This window comes from Vanacampus margaritifer, chromosome 14 (assembly GCF_051991255.1).
Source record: "Vanacampus margaritifer isolate UIUO_Vmar chromosome 14, RoL_Vmar_1.0, whole genome shotgun sequence".
NCBI lineage: Eukaryota > Metazoa > Chordata > Actinopteri > Syngnathiformes > Syngnathidae > Vanacampus > Vanacampus margaritifer.
This window is the reverse complement of record NC_135445.1, coordinates 17,444,579-17,466,889: the sequence shown is the minus strand read 5'-3', so window position 1 is coordinate 17,466,889 and position 22,311 is coordinate 17,444,579. Positions and strand designations below refer to the sequence as shown.

General features: G+C 38.1%; 1 protein-coding gene and 4 non-coding genes across 5 annotated transcripts; 2 read left to right on the top strand and 3 right to left on the bottom strand.

Moving 5' to 3' along the window:
- Positions 1-5,902: 5,902 nt before the first annotated feature.
- trnak-cuu (transfer RNA lysine (anticodon CUU)) lies at positions 5,903-5,975 on the top strand. Its single transcript has one exon. It is a non-coding gene; the product is annotated as a tRNA-Lys (tRNA).
- Positions 5,976-6,774: 799 nt separating this feature from the next.
- On the bottom strand, positions 6,775-6,847 carry trnak-cuu (transfer RNA lysine (anticodon CUU)). The gene has a single exon. It is a non-coding gene; the product is annotated as a tRNA-Lys (tRNA).
- Positions 6,848-7,196: 349 nt separating this feature from the next.
- trnak-cuu (transfer RNA lysine (anticodon CUU)) lies at positions 7,197-7,269 on the bottom strand. The gene has a single exon. It is a non-coding gene; the product is annotated as a tRNA-Lys (tRNA).
- Positions 7,270-7,353: 84 nt separating this feature from the next.
- On the bottom strand, positions 7,354-7,426 carry trnak-cuu (transfer RNA lysine (anticodon CUU)). The gene has a single exon. It is a non-coding gene; the product is annotated as a tRNA-Lys (tRNA).
- Positions 7,427-12,468: 5,042 nt separating this feature from the next.
- LOC144034347 (sepiapterin reductase-like) lies at positions 12,469-22,147 on the top strand. The gene is made up of 3 exons (XM_077543117.1): positions 12,469-12,859; positions 21,218-21,508; positions 21,599-22,147. Exons 1-3 carry the CDS (start codon positions 12,568-12,570, stop codon positions 21,787-21,789), a joined length of 774 nt encoding a protein of 257 aa, XP_077399243.1. The 5' UTR covers positions 12,469-12,567; the 3' UTR covers positions 21,790-22,147.
- The last annotated feature ends 164 nt before the right edge of the window (positions 22,148-22,311 follow it).

The window sequence follows — 22,311 nt, the reverse complement described above, 5'->3', positions numbered from 1 at the left end:
TGAACAAGAAGAAATGTGTTTAACTCAGTCGTTAGAGCATGAGACTCTTAATCTCAGGGTCGTGGGTTCGAATGAATACTCATTATGTTTAGGCTATATTATAAATATATTATTAAATACATAACTATATCTAAAGTATATTTAAATAAAAAATCTCGCTTAGGTTACCAGAGGGCCGATACATTATTATTCAGGTGACTATATTTAATAAAATATATACACTTGGTAATTTATATGCCCCTAATAATGATGATTCGCCCTTTTTCCATGAATTTTTCTCTCAGCTGTTTGATTTAGCAGCGAACTCTACTATTATTGTTGGAGGAGACTTTAACACAGTCTTAAATCTATAAATTGACCGTTCTAATAATACAACATGTATAAGGCGATTACAATCTACTAAAGTAATACGGAAATATATGGATGATTTTCGCCTCGTCGACAGCTGGAGACTTAAAAATCCAAATAAGAAGGAATTTACCTTCTTTTCCGCTGTGCACAGGTCTTTTTCAAGAATCGATTATTTTCTTACAAATAACTCTATTGCTGATAAAACTGTTACAAAAATACATCCTATTATTATTAGCGACCATGCACCAGTCTCCCTTTCCCTACAAGTTGATTATACCTTTAAACCACCACCGACATGGCGTTTTAACATCTCACTGCTAAACGACGCAGAGTTTGATAAAATTATAAGAAAAGAGTGGGCAGACTTTTTGGAAATAAATGATTCTTCAGACCTATCCCCATCTCTTCTCTGGGAAGCTGGGAAAGCAGTAATTAGAGGTAAAATTATATCATATTCATCTTATAAAAAGAAACAGGAGCAAAAATTAGAAAAAGACTTGGAAGATAAAATTAAACAACTGATGGATGAGTACGCAATAAACCCAAATAACCAAATATGGATTGACTTACAAAATACAAAAATACAATTAGACGATATGCTAACTAAAAAGACAGAATTTATAATACAACAATTGAGATACAACACCTTTGAATATAATAACAAATCAGGTAAATTTCTTGCAAACCAACTTCAGCGCAATCGGGAAAAATGTTTTATAACGGCTATTAAAAGGACAACTGGTGAATGTACACAATCACCAGAAGAAATTAATCAAAATTTTTATAACTATTATCGCAACCTATACTCAGAAACTAATAAGCCTAACCCTGAGCATATTGAGGCATTCCTCAGTAGCTTAAATATACCTCAGTTAAATACCGCATATAAAGACACGTTAGATGCGCCACTTACTATAAACGAGTTGTACAGTGCGCTAGATAGTATGCCTAATGGCAAAGCACCTGGCCCGGATGGTTATCCGGCTATATTTTTTAAGCACTTCTGGTTAATGCTTGCTCCACTATTCTTAAGAGTAGTAACAGAAATCAAAACTAATGGTTACATACGCCCACACATGAATACAGCAGCAATTAAACTTTTATTAAAGCCAGAAAAAGACCCCACCCTTTCATCAAGTTACCGTCCGATTTCACTTATTAATACTGATATTAAAATTATCACTAAGGCTTTCACATCTTGACTAGAAAGAGTAATCTCGACAATCATTCATAGCGACCAAACAGGCTTTATTAAAGATCGTCACTCTACTAATAATATTAGGAGACTCTTTAACCTTATTAGCATGTCACAGCGGCATGATAAAAAGGCAGTTATTATATCATTGGATGCAGAAAAAGCTTTCGACAAAGTTAACTAGTCCTTCCTCTTTGCTGTTTTAAATAAATTTGGCTTTGGGAAATCATTTATCCACTGGGTATCAGTATTATATGATTCTCCTAAAGCTACAGTTACTACTAATGGGATTATATCTCAGAGCTTTACTTTACAGAGAGGCACAAGACAGGGATGCCCACTATCCCCTTTATTATTTGCAATATTTATTGGGCCACTTGCATTAGCCATACGCCAGGAAAGAAGGATTCAAGGAATTCACTCTGGGGTAACAGAACATGAAATTTAAATCTATATGCCGATGATATTTTACTTTATTTAGAAAAGCCGGCTACTTCGTTAGGGGAAGTATTTAACTTAATAACTAAATTCTCACAGTTATCAGATTATTCTATTAACTGGACAAAATCAACACTTCTACCTATTACAGAAAATTCATGGAACCCTGCAAGCCAGGACCCACACTACTCATTCCCTGTAGGTAATTTAAAATACTTAGGCATAAAAATCTCACCTAAATTAACTGATTTAATTCATTTAAACTTTTCTCCACTTCTGGATAACATTTATAGTGACTTGGAGCGCTGGAATAATCTTCCTATTTCTCTAATAGGACGAATAGCCACCATTAAAATGAAGGTTTTACCCAAAATAAACTATTTTTTTCTCAATGATTCAATTTAAACCTACGGCTAAATGGTTCCAGCTGTTGGACTCAGCCGTTACAAAATTTTACTGGAATAAAAAAAAAGCAAAGATTAGTCTATCTACTCTTCAGAAAAGTAAATCCAAAGGTGGTCTAGAGGCACCAAATTTGATGTACTACTATATAGCTAACCAGCTACAATATATTGTTCTATGGGCACAACCCAAGAGACACTAACTGTTGGCTGGAACTAGAACAGAAGGATTGTAATAACCTCAGACTTCTAGTTTTACTCTTTATTACAACATCGATTAAGTGACATAATTGTTTTAAAAACCCAATGATTTCCGCCACCCTGACTGCCTGGTGGAAGGCACTAGAAATTACAAAAGCCCAAGTGGAGCCCTGTGGAATTTCTCCCCTATGGCATAACCCCGACTTTCAATTAACAACCAACCGTTTTATTTAGGTGTGTGGGAGCAGAAAGGAATTACACATCTCCACCATCTCTTCTCAGATAATATGTTTATATCATATACATCCTTGCTCCAAAAATACAAAATAAAAAACGGAAATTTTTTACATTATCTACAAGTTAAAAATATGATAAAGAAACAAATTCCAACACTTCGGGGTACGCTCCAACTGCTTGTTTTAGCTAAAGATATTAACAAGCTTTCTCCGACAACAACAAAAAAAACTTTCAAAAATATTTAAGTTACTTTCATATACTGATAAAATGTCTTTACCCATCTCGAAATGGGAGACAGACTTGTCTATAGCACCGGAATCTGACTTTTGGATTCAAGTTTGTGAAAACGCATTTAAAATGACAAAACACAAATTTACAACTTATCCAATATAAAATTATTCACAGAGCATGTATTACTCAATATATGATGAAAAAAATGGGACTCTCAGACTCCGACATTTGTCTCCAATGTTTACAAAACACTACAGACACTTATGTTCATGCTTTATGGTTATGTACTCCGGTTATGTATTTCTGGACTAAAGTCTTAGAAAAACTTTCCGCTATTTTGGACTGTAGGATACCTTTATCTCCAAACTTGTGTTTGCTAGGTGACCTAACAACAACTGACTTACCACATAAACAATTTCAATCTACACTTGTAGCCCTTACTATCGCAAAAAAAACAATTCTTGCTAAGTGGAAAAATAAACAAACTGAATATCAACCAATGGTCTAACCTCCTCATAAATCACATTTTAATGGAAAAAATATCTGCCTCAAATAAAAACCAAATATCAAAATTTATAGAAACATGCTCTACGTATATAGAATTTTTTAACCTAATTCTGGTTACTTAATTCTGTCTGTTAGCGAGAGCCACCGCATCGTGATAACTTACATTGATGTTTCTGCATTTGGCAATTTATTATTATATTATATTATTAGTATGGGATTTTTTTTAATAGGTTTTAGGTGAACTGATGAATACACACACGCTCGCACACACGCACGCACGCTCGCACACACACACGCACATACACATACTCACCCACATACAAAAAAAATATATATATATATATATATATATATATATATATATATATGTATAAAAAAAAATTAAGAAAAAAGAAAAGAGGAGAGCAATGATGACATGTCAAATCGAATGAACAATACTGAGCTCTCCATAAAAAAACAGAAGAAAAAAAAAAAGAGCATGAGACTCTTAATCTCAGGGTCGTGGGTTCAAGACCAACATTGGATATTAGTTGGTTTTGGGGGACGTTTTGTCTTAAATCCTGTGTATTTTAGACTCCAAACCAAATTTAAAGACACAGTACTGAACAAGAAGAAGCCAGGTTAGCTCAGTCGGTAGGTAGAGCATGAGACTCTTAATCTCAGGGTCGTCGGTTTGAGCCGCACGTTGGCCGGAAGTTTGTTTTGTGGGATGTTTTGTCTTGTTTTAGGCATATTATAGACTCCAAACCAGGTTTAATATCATTGTACTGAACAAGTACAAGTTTGTTATCTCAGTCGGTACAGCATTAGACTCTTAATCTCACGGTCGTGGGTTGGAACCCCACATTGGTTGCTTGTATATCTAGTCAGATGTTTTGTTTTAGGTGTATTTGAGACTCCATTCCAGATTTAAAGACACAGTACTTAACAAGAAGATTCCCGAATAACTCAGTCGGTAGAGCATGAGACTCTTACCCTCAGGGCCGTGGGTTCAAGACCAAAATTTGGTGTCAGTTGGTTGTGCGGGTTGTTTTGTCTTAAATCCTGTGTATTTTAGGCTCCAAACCAAATTTAAAGACACAGCACTGAACAAGAAGAAACCTGGTTAGCTCAGTCGGTAGGTAGAGCATGAGACTCTTAATCTCAGGGTCGTCGGTTTGAGCCTCACATTGGACGGAAGTTTGTTTTGTGGGACGTTTTGTCTTGTTTTAGGCATATTATAGACTCCAAATTAGATCTAAAATCATTGTACTGAACAAGTACAAGTTTGGTTAGCTCAGTCGGTAGAGCATGAGACTCTTAATCTCACGCTTGTGGGCTGGAGACCCACATTGGGTGCTTGTATATTTAGTCAGACGTTTTGTTTTGGGTGTATTCCAGACTCCATACCAGATTTAAAGACACAGTACTGCTCTAGTTAACCCCCATTTAGCTCAGTTTGTAGAGCATGAGACTCTTAATTTCAGGGTCGTGACTTCAAAGCCCACATTCTGTGCGTTTGTTTAGTCAGATGTTTTGTTTTAGGTGTATTCGAGACTCCATACCAGATTTAAAGACACAGTACTTGACAAGAAGATACCCGGTTATCTCAGTTGGTAGAGCATGAGACTCTTAATCTCAGGGTTGTGGGTTCAAGACCAACATTGTATGTCGGTTGGTTTTGTGGGATGTTTTGTCTTAAATCCTGTGTATTTTAGACTCCAAACCAAATTTAAAGACACAGTACTGAACAAGAAGAAGTCCGGTTAGCTCAGTCAGTAGAGCATGAGACTCTTAATCTTAGGAAAGTACAGCCCCATATTGGGCAGTTATTTCTTTTGGGGGATGTTTTGTTTAGGCATATTATAGACTCCATACCAGATTTAAAGACACAGTACTGAACAAGAAGACTCACGGTTAGCTCATTCGGTAGAGCATGAGACTCTTAATCTGAGGGTTGTGGGTTTGAGCCCCACATTTGGCGGAAGTTTTGTTTTCTGTGATTTTTTGTCTTGTTTGAGGCATATTATAGACTCCAAACCAGATTTAAAATCATTGTACTAAACAAGTACAAGTCTGGTTACCTCAGTCGGTAGAGCATGAGACTCTAAATCTCATGTTCGTGGGTTTGAGCCCCACATTGGGTGCTTGTATATTTAGTCAGATGTTTTGTCTTAGGTGTGTTCAAAACATACCAGATTTAAAAACACAGTATTGAACAAGAAGGTACCCGTTTAGCTCAGTCGGTAGAGCATGAGACTCTTTGACCTCCAAAAACGTTTAATAACATTTAGTAAAATCCTACGGACCACAAAAGACGTTAACTATGTTTTGTTAAAATCATTGTACTGAACAAGTGGAAGTCTGCTTAGCTCAGTTTGTAGAGCATGAGACTCTTGATCTCAGGGTCGTGGGTTTGAACCCCACATTGGGCGGAAGTTTGTTTTGTGGGATGTTTAGTCTTAAATCCTAAGTGTATTTTAGACTCCAAACCAATGATGATGACATGTCAAATCGGTAAAATTACCGAATGAACAATACTGAGCTCTCCAAAAAGAAAAAAAAGAAAAAGAAAACTGGTATGGAGTCTAGAATAGGCCTAAGTACAGACAAAACATTCCATGAAACAAACAATCGTCTAATGTGGGGGTTGAACCCATGACCCTGAGATTAAGAGTCTTATGCTCCATTGAGTGAGCTAAACAGGTATTTAACAATAAGCCTAAATCAAGACAAAACATCACACAAAACTAACTATCGACCAATGTGAGGCTCTAACCCAGGAATCTGAGTTTCAGAGTCTCATGCTCTACCGACTTGGCTAACCAGGGTTATACTTATTCTGTTATGTTACTTTAAATCTGGTATGGAGTCTAGAAAATGTCTAAGAATAGACAAAATATTCCATAAAAAAAAAACATCTTCCAATGTGGGCCTTGAACCCATGACACTGAGATTAAGAGTCTCATGCGCTACCGACTGAGCTAATCAGGCTTGTACTTGAACAGTCCAATGATTTTAAATCTCGTTTGGAGTCTAGAATATGCCTTAAGACAAAACATCCCACAAAACAAACTGCTGGCCAATGTGAGGCTTGAACCCACAACCCTGAAATTAAGGGTCTCATGCTTTATCGACTGAGCTAAGCGGGATACTTCTTGTTCAGTACTGTGCCTTCAAATTTGGTTTGGAGTCTAGAATACTGTATGCCTAAAACAAGACAAAACATCCCACCGCCCAATGTGGGGCTCGAACCCACAACCCTGAGATTAAGAGTCTCATGCTCTACCAACTAAACAAACAAGGCTTCAATTTGTTTACTACTGTGTCTTTAAATCTGATTTGGAGTCTAGAATAAGCCTAAAACAAAACAAAAAAAAACTACGTGGATCTAAAACCCACGACCATGAGACTAAAATTCTCATGCTCTACCGACTGAGCTAATGCGGGCTCTCCTTGTTCAGTACTGTGTCTTTAGATTTGGTTTGGAGTCTAAAATACGCTTGCGTATAGACAAAACATTCCATAAAACAAAGGATCCTCCAATGTGGGGCTTGAAACCATAACCCTGAGATTAATAGGTAAATATTTTGTCTTTAAATCTGGTATGGAGTCTTGAATAGACCTAAAACAAAGCATCCCACAAAACAAGCTGCTGCCCAATGTGGGGCTCAAACCCACGACCCTGAGGTTAAGAGTCTCATGCTCTACCGACTGAGTTAACCGGGCGTCTCCTTGTTCAGTACTGTGTCTTTAAATCTGGTATGGAGTCTCGAATACATCTAAGACAAAACATCTGACCAAAAAAATGAGCGCACAATGTGGGATTTGAAGCCACGACCTTGAGATTAAGAGTCTCATGCTCTAACGACTGAGCTAACCGTGTTGCATTTTGTTAAGCAATTTGTCTTTAAATTTGGTTTGGAGTCTAGAATACACCTAAGATTTAAGAAACTACCGAACAAACTCGGGCTCAAACACACAAACCTGAGATTAAGAGTCTCAAGCTCTACCAAGTGAGCTAACCAGGCGTTAGCTAGCTCAGGACTGTGTCTTTAAATCTGGTATGGAGTCTAGAATAGGACTAAGTAGAGACAAAACTTTCCATAAAATAAAAGATTGTCCAATGTGGGACTTGAACCCATGACCCTGAGATTAATAGGTAAATACTTTGTCTTTAAATCTGGTATGGAGTCTCGAATAGGCCTAAGTACAGTAAACAGTGCTTTACTTCTGTAAAACACTACCACCAACAATGAAAAAGTGTTTTTTGATAGCAAAATACGTTTATTTACATTCAACAGTGTAACAATTTGACAAAACAATTTGGCAAACTATTTACAAATGTGCGCAACCGTGGTACTATTTACAATTGTGTGGATGTTTCAAATACAGTTTTTCTTTTTGTAACACTCCCCTACGTGCAAGTGGACGCAGCAGGATTTGCACAACAGATTAGTTTCACTGCGATGGCTCCTACGCGTGCAGACGATACACTTTCTTGCCGGCCTTTTTTTCCGGGGAATAGCAAGTATATACTGCAGTGTGTGTTTGGCCATGTTGCCATCAAGTCTACTCTCAGGATCATGATACGGTGACGTTACGGTGGTGTTTCGTCTGACTTCCTTATTGTCCTTCAGTTCCTATACCGGGTGGTTGATCCATCTTATGCGCTCCGTCATGGTGGCATTGTAGTCCATAACCGGTGTCTTCCCCATGATCAGACTGTACCCACTCCTCCGATGAATATGCATTGGACTCGGGGCACTCTTCGTCGTCCGATTGAACGTCCGCCTGAGCAGAAGTGCTCAGTTGTGCTCCGCGTTTTCCGGCGTTAGCATCGCTAGCCGGTGAGGCTTTATGACGTGATCATAGCCGTCGCGTCAACGCTTCCAACTTCGGCGTCAACCTCGGAGTCACCATCATCATCATCATCGTCATCAATGTGCTCTTTAGCATTGGTCGATGCTTTTCGTCTTTGAAAAAAATGCTCAAGCATGAGCTGCTTGCAACCGGTCGCCATTATGGCTTCCTCAGCCATTGTCCCCTCAACACTCTAGCTCCGCCTCACGTTTTCTACTGACGCCTACCCAATCTTGTCCGAAGAGAGTCATCGCTGCCATCTAGTGCCCAAAAATAGGCATTATACTAACTAGATCTGCTTTATACTTTATACTATACTACGCCGAAGAGGGGCCGGGCAGCGGAGCGGGGAGGGCACCCGTGCCCACCCCATCCCCCACCGCGTGGAGGGACGGAACACCGAGGGCAGAAGGGGAGATGGGGGCACCAGAGGACGGGCGGCGCCCCCTACCCCAGGCCCAGCGGGGAGAGGCCCCGGTCATCACTCCAGCGTTCTTAGTGAAAGTTAACCCTGTTACTGAGTTCGCCAGCTCGCCGACTGGCGAACTCTACCCCTAAACCTTGAACGTGACCCCACCCAGTGTATATACAAGTGTGTGTGTGTGGTGCATTGAAATTGGGAGCAGGTGAACCGGAGCAGAGGGAAATGATATATATATAAATGGGGGGGGGGGGGGTACAGTTTTAAAGACACAGTACTGAATTTATTGACACCCATTTAGCTCAGTCAGTAGAGCATGAGACTCTTAATCTCATGTTTGTGTTTTCGAACCCCACTTTTTGTTTGTTTTGTCTTAAATTTTAGGTGTCTTCTAGACTTTAAAAGAGATTTAAAGACACAGTACTGAACTAATTAATGGCCGGTTAGCTCAGTCAGTAGAGCATAAAAATCTTAATCTCACGGTCATGGGTTAAAGCCCCACATTTGACGGTAGTATATTTCAGGGAATTCTTTGGCGTATTCTAGACTCCATACCAGATTTAAAGAAGAACTGAACAATTAGAAACCTCTTTAACTCAGTTGGTAGAGCATGAAATTTTTAATCTCAGTGTCATGGGTTTGAACCCCACATTGGGCGGTGGGATTTGTCTTAATGCATATTCTAGACTCTAAACCAGATTTAAAGACACAGTAGTGAATAAGTAGAAGACTTTCTACCTCAGTCAGTAGAGCATGCGACTCTTAATCTCAGGGTTGTGTGTTCGAGCCCCATGTTAAGCAGTAGTTGATTTTGTCCTAAATCTTAGGTGTAACCTGGACAAAAAGGATTTAAAGACACAGTACTGAACAAGAAGAAGCACGGTTAGCTCAATCGGTACAGCATGAGACTCCTAATCTCATGGTAGTCTTTTCGAGCCCCACATTGGGTGGTAGTTTGTTTTGTGGGATGTTTTGTCTTGTTTTAGGCACATTCTAGAATCCAAACCAGATTTAAAAACATACTACTGAACAAGTAGAAGCACGGTTAGCTCCTTCTGTAGAGCATGAGATTCTTAATCTAAGGGTCATGGGTTCAAGCCCCACATTGGCTGGTAGTTTGTTTTGTGGGATGTTTTGTCTTGTTTTAGGCATATTCTAGACTCCAAACCAGATTTAAACACTCTGTGTAGAAAAAGTAGGAGCCTGGTTACCTCAGTAGGTAGAGCATGAGACTCCTAATCTCAGGGTTGTAGATTAGATATATATATATATATATATATATATATATATATATATATATCGCAAAGTAAACAAATATAATAAAAATGAGATTCTAAAAGTAAATGTTGAAATAAGTACAAAAATAAATGCTTTTTTTTGTTTGTTATGTTTTGTCCTGTTTTAGGCATGTCATACACTCCAAACCAGATTTAAAGACACAGTAATGAACAAGTAAAAGCCCGGCTACCTCAGGGTCATAGGTTCGAGCCCCACATTGGGCAATAGTTTGTTTCGTCAAATATTTTGTCTTAAGTGGTAGGTGTATTCTAGACTCCAAACCAGATTTAAAGATACAGTACTTAACAAGAAGAAGCTCAGTTAGCTCAGTCAGTAGCGAATGAGACTCTTAATCTCAGGGTCATGTGTTCGAGCCCCATGTTAAGCAGTAGTTTGTTTTGTCCTAAATATTAGGTGTATTCTAGACTTCAAAAAGATTTTAAAGACACAGTACTGAAGAAGAAGAATCCCGGATATCTCCAGTCTGTAGAGCATTAGAGTCTTAATCTCAGGGTCATGGGTTCAAGCCCCACATTATGCTGGTAGTTTGTTTTGTCTTGTTTTAGGCATATTCTAGGCTCCAAACCAGATTTAAACACTCTGTACAGAACAAGTAGAAGCCTGTTTAGCTCAGTCGGTAGAGCATGAGACTCCTTATCTCGGGGTTGTGGATTAGATATATATATATATATATATATATATATATATATATATAAATATATATATCGCATAGTAAATAAATATAATAAGAATGAGCTTCTAAAAGGAAAAGTTGAAATAAGTACAAAAAGAAATATATAAAAAGAAATGAATATCAATCAATAAATAAATGTATTTATTTCAAGCTGCAGATGTTCTGTCAGGTTGAAATGTTATTCAAATGAGGGGGCGGTTGTAAGCGTTTTATTGTTAAAATTTTAAAATGTTTTTTGGGTAGGTTGGATCACATAAATACAATTTCCATTCATTTCAAAGGAAAAAATATGATTGGAGTGTATATCTGAGTAAAGTCTGTGGCCATTGAACAAATTAAACTCATATTTCAAGTCATGTCTATAATTTAATCTACAGGTATGTCAAAATGAAAATTATTTGTTTGATCTGTTTCTTTCTTATTCTTTTTTTAAAGCTCGTGATGTAATGTCTTTGCCTGTGGTGAAGGATGACACAGTCACCGATGAACTTCAATCACTTTATTACCACAAATCCACGAGTGACAACAGAATGCATATTTGTGCGAAAATTTATAGGCTACAAGTCACGTCCAAGCATTCCACACCCATGCTAACTCTTACACACCCTAACTGACTGTGTGTGTGCATCTGTTTATGTGTGTCGGTGACTCCGTGGGATTGTGTTACTTCAGTTTCCTTGCTTGCATTTTAAGGGCTTGAGTGATTGAACTTGAACCAATAGAGAATATGAAATGCCTCTTAGATCTTTCACCTTTATGCCACACACAATCGCCAGGCCTGTTTCAGCCACGACTGGGATTTACAGGTTTTTGTTACTTTGAATAAAAAGGACATTTGGTTTTGAATACTAGATTAAGTAATTTCTGGAGATTAAATGAGGGAAATGTTTGGAATTTGGCCCTGATTTTCTCATAGAAACGATACAAACCTTATAAATCCTAACCCTCACCAAACCACCTACCCTAAGAAATTCTGTTGCTGAAAAATATGCAATATTTATTGGGAAAATTAGGACTTTTGGGGAGAATACTGAAAATGGATCCAAAATAAATTGGATGATCTGAAGAGTTTAAAATTCTAGTGGGAGTCAATTGTTGAATGTGAATTTATGGGGTAAAAATGTTGAATTGAAAAAAAAAAACAGTTTTCGATCAGCATTCACACAATAAAAATAAAGTTAGTAACATGTTGGAACGTTGTCAGCATTCACACAATAAAACAAGGATATTAATATATATTATTTACTAATAATCATAAATTAGGGTTATGTGCAGCAGCCAGTGTCCAACCCTGTTTTGGTTAACCATGGTAAAAGATTTCCTACTTCAAACAAAAATATATATATTCCTAATGTGCTTGAAAAAAGTAAAGAATTTTTTTCTAAATCAGCATAAAAAATACATAAATGCATCTCTGATGAAAATGAATGAATAAATGATTAATAAATAAATAAATTTCTGTTGACCAGTGATATTTTCAAATAATATATCTTATAGTCTCTTTTAACACCTTTTCTATTGCACAAATGTATGTTAGTGTGACTTGGGCGTGATCATAAATTTGTTTCTTCATGTGACATTGTAAAATTATCTGTGTCAAAGTAGCGTGAAACCGACAGATGGCGATAGGGCAACAAGTGGTGGCGAGCCACGCCTATTAAATAAAAGAAGAAGAGCCACAAACAAGTGTAGCGAGCTGACAGCCAGGCACATCGTTTAGTTCTACCACGTCACTGTACTATTCCTCGCACTACACTGCGCAGCAGAGAGAATGGAGCAGCTTGGCCGAGTTCTGTGCATCATCACCGGAGCCTCCAGAGGTTTTGGCCGGACTGTTGCGAAGGAGATGGCCCGGCTGGTAAAGCCCAGGTCGGTTTTCGTCCTGGTAGCCCGATCCGGTAACGAGCTGCAGACTCTTCAGGAAGAGCTGGTCGAGTCCGACCTGGAGGTCCGCTGCGTGGTGGTGGATCTGTCCCTGATGGAAGCACCGGAGATGGTCGTCCGGACCGCGAAAGAGGCCTTTTCACCGGACATAGAACACCTTATTCTGGTTAATAACGCAGGTTAGGTCACACTTGGGCACCAACTGTTTTGCAGATGCTGTTTTGGAATACTTCATGAATTGGTTTGGTTTGGTTTATTGAACATGTAAATGCAATACAAATTATGAAGTAAAAGTTAAAAGAAAGAAGATAAAGGAAAATAATTATTAGTAAAGTCAGAATTTACATGGTCAAAGGGAGTAGGAAAATGTATAGCCCTAACTTATATCATGATAATGGACAATAAGTTATTATATTTAATAATATATCATTAAAATAGACAATAAGTTATTATATTTAATAATATATCATTAAAATAGGAATTAAAGAAAATGAAGAAAAAATTAATAATGAAAAATAAACATGTTGCAGCTGCTCTCCGCGGATCTGACTACTTGATTTTTTGTGCTTTAATCACCAATCGCGTCAGATTTGATCAACTATTGACTTTCCGACTGCACATAATTCTGCACGCTGATAGAGCGAGAAAAAGTTGGCTTGACGTTTGATGTTTGATATTCACTACTACCGTCTAACATAGGGACCGTCTACAAATTACATTCTCCAGGGTGACGTATCATCAAATCACCATAATGTTTTTTTTATATTTTTTTTAATTCTGTCTGCTATTGTAACTGGCAATGATAAGCAACGACCTACTACAGGTCCAATATTTATCATATCGCTCTTTTTGGACAATTTGGGGACATTTAACGGACAAAAATTACCAATGTGCCAAAATATTTACCAAAAACCAACAAATGACTGTAGGCAGTGGCGTAGCAACATTCCCCAGGGGCCCCAAGCAAGAAGGGATTGGGTGCCCTGGCGGCCATTCGTAGTATACATAGTAAGTCATTTTAAAATTTCACATCTGCTTCTTCAATAAACAATCATCCTTAATTGTGCTTCATTCAAGTGACTTGTTTTGTTTTAGTTTGTTTAAGTAAAGAGCAAAAAGCCTTCTAAGTGAGTCAGAAAACAACGTTGTTTGAAAACAAACACCATGGTTGTTTAAAAAAAAACAAAAAAAAAAAACACCTTAATCTATGTGGTCATTTTTTTCGTTTTTTAACACCTTACTTATACATGTTTGTTTAAAAAAAAAAAACCTACGGTCATTTTGAATAAAGGTATTTTTTTTTTTTAAACAAAAGTTGTACTACTTTTCATGATCATTTACAAAAAAAAAATAATAATCAGCCTTACTATACATGGTTATTGTTGTTTTTTAAGGTCATGTCGCAAGATACAGAGTTTGCGCAGATTTGCGACCTGTCCATTATACAATTCTTAAAACGTGTGGGTGAAAAATATGGTTATTTTACCACTACAATTTTCGTCAATATTGCGACATGCACCTTTAAGAAAAAAGAAAAACACCTGACTCACCTGATAGTCAATTGTCATTGCTGCACTGCTAATGTGAAGGATATGCAGTTTGTGTCAAATCTGTTGGACTCTGGGGGGCCCTGCTGGTTAAGGGGCGCCAAGCAATTGCCTGCCTTGCCTAATGGCAAATTACACCGCAATGTTTAATTAAGTGTGTAATTCTTTTTATTGTACGTTTAGTTCCACAGTAACCTCCGACGGTAATGTAATTAAACAGCTGAAAGTATGTTTCTGAACAACAGAATTACATACGTTCTGCGTTTGCTACGCAAACAGCACACAGATCACTGCTGTGTTTACATCGGACAAGCACACATCGAATTTTGATGACGTATGAGCCTTGTGACTTTCTGTTGGTCTCTGGGGTTTACCTTTCCCGCCTAATTCAGGTTCGCTTGCGGTGTAATTTTTCTTGTTGTAGTCTAACAAGAGCAAACCTTGAACAAAAATGAACTGCGTTCAAAACCATTCATTGGCCCTAGGATGAACTCGTTCACAAAAACGTTTACGGAACAGAGATACGCATTCAGTTCACGTTTGCCAATGAACTCGTTCAGGTACAACACTGATTAAAGCTTACCTTTATGTAAAAAGCATACTCAAATTGTACAACAGGTTTCTGATTATTCTTGCAAACCACAGTTATGTACCCTTGTTTAAATGAATATATAGTGAGCAAATAAGCCTTAGCATGTATATTCAAAGCAGTGAAGTGTTTAAATTTTAATTGACTCTGTTAGAGAGGCTTCCGTGTAACAATATTTGTACTCATGTAGCAGTTTTTTTTTCCCATTACCTTTTGATGTTTGGATGATTTAAATTAATCAATAAACATTCAACACTGTAAAATTAGCATTTATTTTTTTATGAACAAAAAAGGTGTGAACTTGGAGTTCACCATATACTTGAAATATAATGAAGACTATGGTTACAGTCATGTTTGTTTGTTTGTTTGTTTGTTTGTTTGTTTGTTTGTTAGGGTAGTTAGGTTAGGGTAGCTACCAGTTAGGGTACGGTAAATTAAGTGCAGAATGTCTGTCAATGTGGACTGTGGGAATTCGGGGAAGCGGAGAGGTTCAGGCAAGGCTTGATCGAGCTCCCAAAAAAGCATTTATTTTCAAAAAAATGTTGCAAATGGGAAGGATCAAAATACAAAATTATCAAAGGGGAAACAAAGCACAGGAAATAATAAATTCACTGCAAAAGGAAACATGACTAAATTAATGTGACAGCAAAAATTAACCAACAAGACTAAAATAAACCAGCGAACTGAGTCCATGTCCACACGGAAACGGAGCCAGCTTCGTTCCTCCCAAAAAATGTGTACACATGTAAACGCTTCAAGACTTGTGTGTGTCCACAAGAAGTCACTTAACAGCTGTAATGCATATGCCAATTCTGAAATGGCGCTGTAGTGCAGCCACAAAAAGTCCCCAGAAAACATACAAGAACCAGAGCATTAAAGAAGAAGAATCAGCAATGAAGAGTTGGTGCAATGATGGCCGTTATTTCAACACAATCATGGACGGAAAATTGAATTTGGAAGCATGACGAGGTAAAGCTTCTGCTTCGGGTCATCACGCAGTTATCATTTGAGATGGGCGAGTATTGACCTTTTGCACGTGACGTCACAACTACGGGACGCTGGACGGCAAAAGAGCCACTTGCCTGTATTGTAACGATTGAATCTCTTACAGCATAAAGTCCTTTATCTAATCGATTGTTTTATAAAATGGTCATATCTTGCTGTGTGGTCGGTTGTACAGACAGACAAAGGAGTAAACTAAATGTTGCTTTTTATCACATACACATAATGGAGACAAAAGACGTAGATTGATAGCAGCAATCAACAGAAAAGACTGGCATCTTATAAAGTATTCACGGATTTGCAGCGATCATTTTTTGCGAGGTTAGTAGATAAATGTTGTAATTAGTAGATAAATGTTCATACATTTTACTAATAAACGTACACTCTAACAAAGGTGTCGAATTGCGTGTTACAAATCACATTAACGAGTCAGATAGTTAGCGTCCACTCCAACTGCACAAACACACAGCTTAGTTTTAAAATGTACCTTTTTCAAAATTATTAAGTGCATTTGATTGTTAAATAAAGAGGGATTTAGTCTTTGTGCTTGGAGTTTTTCACTCTGGAGCCGGAGTCATATTCATTAAATTACTGCATAGCTTGCCACTACGATAATCATTTGTTCCATGCTAGTAAACATAGTAACATAACATCATCACAGCGTTTGAATATCGAACGGACTGTGTAAAAATAAGTCAGTTAGCATGATAAACAAGTTTTACCTTTGCATTACGAGGTATATTGTCCCCTGGTGTGAGCATAGCATCTAATCCCAGAGACTCAGCCAGCGACAAGCTTTTGAATCAGCCCGTATTTTTCCTTTTGTTTTATTTACGCATTTAGTTTTTAAAATTAATTTACAGGGTGTCTGATCATCAGTAAAAATACAAATGGCCCTAGAAATTTGATCAATATATGTGATGAAATCAACACTTTAATATATAATATACAATTTTTTAGTGTTATGTTTTACTAATTGTAAATTACTTTATATCTTATTAGGAATCATTACATTATTTATTCTGTATGGAAGTGTCTAGGAGAGGTAGTAGTAGAATTTCTGACTGGGTTGTTCAACAGGATCTTAGATAGTGAAAAGATGCCTGAGGAATGGAGGAGAAGTCTGCTGGTGTCCATTTTTAAGAACAAGGGAGACGTTGTGGCAACTACAGAAGAATAAAGCTGATGAGCCACACAATTAAGCTATGGGAAAGAGTAATTGAAGCTAGACTGAGGGCAGAGGTGAACATTTGTGAGCAAAGTACCACAGATGCAGTATTTGCTTTGAGGATGTTGATAGAAAAGTACGAAGAAGGTCAGAAGGAGCTGCATTGTGTCTTTGTAGATCTGGAGAAAGCTTAGGTGCCCAGAATGAAACTGGGGTTTTGTATAAAGAAGTCTGGAGTGGCAGAGAAGTATGTTCAAGTGGTGCAGGACATGTATGAGGACTGTAAGACAGTGGTAAGCTGTGCTGTAGGTGTGACGGAGGAGTTCGAAGTGGAAGTGGGACTACATCAGGGATCAGCTCTGAGAACCTTCTTCTTTGCTATGGTAATGAACAGGATGACAGACGAGGTTAGACAGGAATCTCCATGGACAATGATGTTTGCAGATGACATTATGATCTATAGTGAGAGCAGGGACTAGGTGGAGGAGAAGCTAAAGTAATATAAATAGAAATAGAAATAGTCAGAGAGGCCAGACTGAGATGGTTTGGACATGCCCAGAGGAGAGATAGTGAGTGTTTTGGCAGAAGGATGCTGACTTTCCAAATGCCAGGCAGGAGGTCTAGAGGAAGACCAAAGAGGAGGTTTATGGATGTAGTTAAAGAGGACATGAAGGAAGTTGGTGTGAGAGCAGAGGATGCTGAGGATAGGGTTAGATGGAGGCAACTGATTCGCTGTGGCGACCCCTGAAAAGAAAAGTCGAAAAGAAAAGAAAATTACAGCTATGTTTTTTTGTGTTTTTGTTTTGCCAAGTGGTGTCGTGCTTGCGGTGATAAAGTGATGAATTCTGGTGATGTGCTGTGTTGTCGTCATCGTCAAACACGGAATGGTTGTTCAATCACTGACATTGGATCATCAAAGAAAGAAAGCCATTTTCAACACTGGCGATTGGTGAATCATTTGTAAAATAAATACATGAATAAATGAAAAATAATCATGTGGGGACAATGAATAGTATTGATTTGAAAAATGTTAAATTGACCAAATTCTGATGTGAGGTATCGGCCCAAGGCTAGTGGTATAAAGGGCCAGTGTTGGTTCTTAGCCTGGAAATCCAGACTCACTCGCGGCTTTGCTGGAGAGTCTGGTCCACCGTCCTATCAGTTGCATTTCTCAGGCGGGGCAAACCTGAGACAGTGGAATGAACCAATGAGCAAAGAGCCGAGTGACGTCAGAAAAGCGACTTGTTGAAGTCTTTTCTTTTTTTTCTTTTTTCTGCGGAGACGGAGTAAAAATCCAACATCTAGCCGAAAAGAGACAGAATAACTTATGTCGTTGTTGCGGGAAAAACTCAGAGTGAAGAGTGACGTTGCTCATGAAGACGACGTCATGCTAATAGACAAATTTGATTGGCTGGCATGTTTTTGTCCAGAGCCAAATCGCTGTCTATGGACGCCTGTCCAGACCCACTTTCTCTTTCAAGAAAGTGGTTGTGACTTGCCAGGCTAACTGGTTCTGGCAGGGCCACCACCCGAAAAGTCTTAACGTAGAACCCGGCATTCGCTACAGCATTGTAGCACAGTGTTGTCCACTTGATTGCAATGTTGAAACTTTTTTTTTTCTGAGAGGAGTTTTGCCGTAGTGTAAGTGGCTGCGATAAGTGAAGCAAAGCAAAGGCCCTCTCTCCGGTGTGCGCAAATGAAGCGCCCGTGTACACTCCAGCAGCGAAACGCTAGTAAGTAAAACGAAACGAAACGCTCCCAATGCTTTTGGTGTGAATGTGGTCACTACCGCGTACCATACCTTTCAAGTTTTCGTTTCCACCAAGTTTATGCAATTAGTCAGAATGAGGAGTGCCGACAACGTGTTTCTGAAAAATGGCTAAATGCCAGTTTACCAAGAATTGGCTTGAAAGTAGAGTTATCCAACTGGTTGGAAGAGGTAGCAGGCGATAGACACTCTGTTCGTTGCAAAGTATGACATTTTTTTTATAAAGTTGGTGACTTTGGGCGTAAAGGCCCTTGACTCACACGCGAAAGCCGGAAAGCACCAGCTTGCTATGACTTGAAGTTGGTCTAAAATGTTTCTCATAATGGTCTAAAAAGATTTAAAAACATGTCTAAAATATAATTTAGTGATTCCTGCAAGAACCCTGGTGAAAGCGGGACATCTAGTGGACAAAATAAGTCAACGCAACCCATGTCACTAAAGAGTGAAACATTCACTCACTCTTCTTATCTTTCAGCAATAATAGTGAATAAATATGATACCAATCAATGTATTATTTAAAGAAGACCGTGTTAATTAAAATAGAAAAAGTTGGCATAATTTTTTTTTTCATATATAGAATATCAGTTGTGCATGGGAGTACGAGAAAACAGAAACAACAAAAGAACACACGGATATATTTAAAAATTTCAATTCAAAATAAAAACTAGGGTGGAGACGAGTTTGAGTAATTCAACTACCTCGGTTAAAAGAAATGCTTGAGGCATTTTTTTTTCCGGCCTCATACATGCTTATTAACAGGAAGAAATTGTCCAGCAAAATGCAGCAACAATTGTACATACTATGCAGGGTTGAAACCAATGCGGTGAGATATAGGGAGAGATTTGTCTCAAAATTATTTACACAAATAAATTCGTGATTTTCACGTTTTTCAGATCCACAAACATTTTCATGATTTTAACATCTTTTTTAATTTTGTGTGTGCATTTTCTCCATGACTTATGCTTGCGTGTTGTCGAATGTGCGACAAACATCACGCTGTTTTGAGATATTCACACACACAAGTCCTCAGATATTCACGTGTCCTGCGGAGAATGTGTTGCTGTTTCCACTGAACGGGAACGAGCCATTTCTTTAAAATTGGAAATTGTAAACCGGAAAATGAGTCTAATGTGTTTATTTTGCACAAGTCGGGAAACAATTTGCAACCTTAATTTGTTTCCCTTAAGCATCTTTTGCCTTCACTCGAAAGACACTCTTCTTCTACTGTTTAATTTTTTTTCTTCTACTGAGCTAAAGCAACAGCGGCCAAAGAGGTAACAATAGAAGAAGAGTGTAAAACAAGCTCAAGGGAAACAAACCGGATGAATGGAGACAGCAATACTGCCTCCGCGTCGACAGAGGAGAAACGGGCCTTACACGTGAAAATCTGAGGACTTGTATGTGTGAATATCTCGAAACAGCGTATTTGTCTAAATGCGCATGCGCAACGATCCACAAACGCACATTTGACAACTCGCCATAAGCAATGGAAAATACACACACAAAAGGACGTGAAAATCGCGGATATATTGGTGCCTCTGAAAAACACTTGAAAATCGTGAAAATGTTTGTGGATGTGAAAAACACATGTGAAAATCACAAATGTGTTTGTGTGAATAATTTTGAGATAAATATCTCCACATAGTGTGAAGGCCAAAAAAACACCATACCTTAACAAAAATCATTGCCTTGTTACTCTTATTTTTAAGTTGGGGCGGCTAATGGCTGACTTGACTCATCTTTGTGTTTGGGGTGTTTAAATTAATGTCACAAACTGTTGCAACTGAAGTCAACAACACATCTTGTCCTGAAATAACTTTCAATAGCCAATTAAAAAAAGACATAATTAAGATGACGTGTTGTACGGGCCCACGCCTGTTGCCAGCATTTAGCGTCGGCTTCAGTGTTAGCGGCTAGCAGCGCTTGGCTGATGCAAGCCATCAAATTACTTTTCAAAGGCAATTCAATAGACTTGAATGATTTTGCACATTTTGATGCCGACAGGCTGTCACAGTTTCCGTTCCTACTGATCACTTTTTATTATTTTTTAACAAACCCGCCATACTTAAATGTGCCGTTTAGCTGGCAAAATCACTACTGTGCTTCTGATGCCACTTCATCTTATAGACCAAAATCTTATGTGATCAAGAGATTTGTCTAAATTTTTATTTATATTACTAGAGAGGAAAGCACTATGCTCCTTCGCACAATTTAAATTTTAAATGAAAACAGTTGATTATTAAGTGGAAATGTGTTTTTGTTTTGTTTTTTAGAATTGTGTAACCAAGCAAAAATATATAAATGTTGTATTTTTTTTTCTTAATACCTGAATATTTGATGGGAAAAGTCCTTGTGACCCAAAACAGGACATTCAATTAGGGAGAATTGATGGATGGATGTTTTTTTTAACTTATCTAGTCAAGTTCAATATTCAATGTAGCAACTTCCTCACTCTCTTTTCAGCCGCACTCGGTGACGTGTCCCGTTTCACCAAAAGCTTCACCAGCATGGCCGAGGTGAACTCCTACCTATCTTGCAACGTCAGCTCTGCTTTGTGCCTTACTGCCAGCATGCTGCAGGCCTTTCCAAAGCAGTCAGGTCTGCGCCGCTGCGTGATCAACATCTCCTCACTGTGCGCCCTGAAGCCATTTTGCTCCTGGGTGCTCTACTGTACTGGCAAGGCGGCCCGAGATATGATGTTCAAGGTTCTGGCAGAAGAGGAGCCAGACCTGCGTGTGCTCAACTATGCTCCAGGTGAGGGCTTGTTTACATTCATGTATATGTATTTATTTTTATTTATATATTTTCTTAAATGTGTTTTCTCTCTTTTTTGCATTTAACCAGGTCCTTTGGACACAGATATGCAGTTAATAGCTAGGACACAAACGGGGGAATTGGGCTTAAGGAAGACATTTTCAGACATGTTTGACGAAGGCCAGCTGATCACATGTGAGGCCTCGTGTGCCAAGATGATGAAGCTGCTGCTAGAAGACAAATACACATCAGGAGAACACGTTGATTTCTACGACGTATAGACCCGAGGAAACTCAGAGCTTTTTATATGCTTTGAAAACGTATGTTATATTGTTCCACTTATATATCTATACAATTGAAGTTGCATTTATTTTGATAAAATCAATGGTACATATTTGCAAAGTTATTTCTAAACACAGTAGTTGCTCAAACTTTTTAAGCAATGATCTTTTTTTCTTTTTTTTCTCCAATGCCAACGTGCTGAATACATCCCGTAGCCTTTTATTTATTAAAATAACATTGATTCTGTGGCCTTAAATCTGTCATGGTAATTGCACTTTGAAAGTAGACTGCACAGCATTTGGTTGAAGTTCAATATTGATTAAAATGTAATTAAAAGTTCAGATTTTTAGTTATGAATCAGCTTTTCCCTAAATGAGGACCACACATGTACTATCACTTCTTTGTATTTTAAGCTTAATTGAAAAATGGACCAAAGTCTTAATGTCTTTGAGATTTTCCTCTCCTGTTGTTGTACTGCATGTCTCATAATGATACCATTCCATACGACAAATCAGGAAGAA

Bases quoted from the DNA above. Each gene is read 5' to 3' on its own strand.
- LOC144034347 (XM_077543117.1), top strand. From the start codon at position 12,568: ATGGAGCAGCTTGGCCGAGTTCTGTGCATCATCACCGGAGCCTCCAGA. The intron at 12,860-21,217 runs GTTAGGTCACAC...CTCTCTTTTCAG, and splicing joins TATTCTGGTTAATAACGCAG to CCGCACTCGGTGACGTGTCC. The intron at 21,509-21,598 runs GTGAGGGCTTGT...GCATTTAACCAG, and splicing joins TGTGCTCAACTATGCTCCAG to GTCCTTTGGACACAGATATG.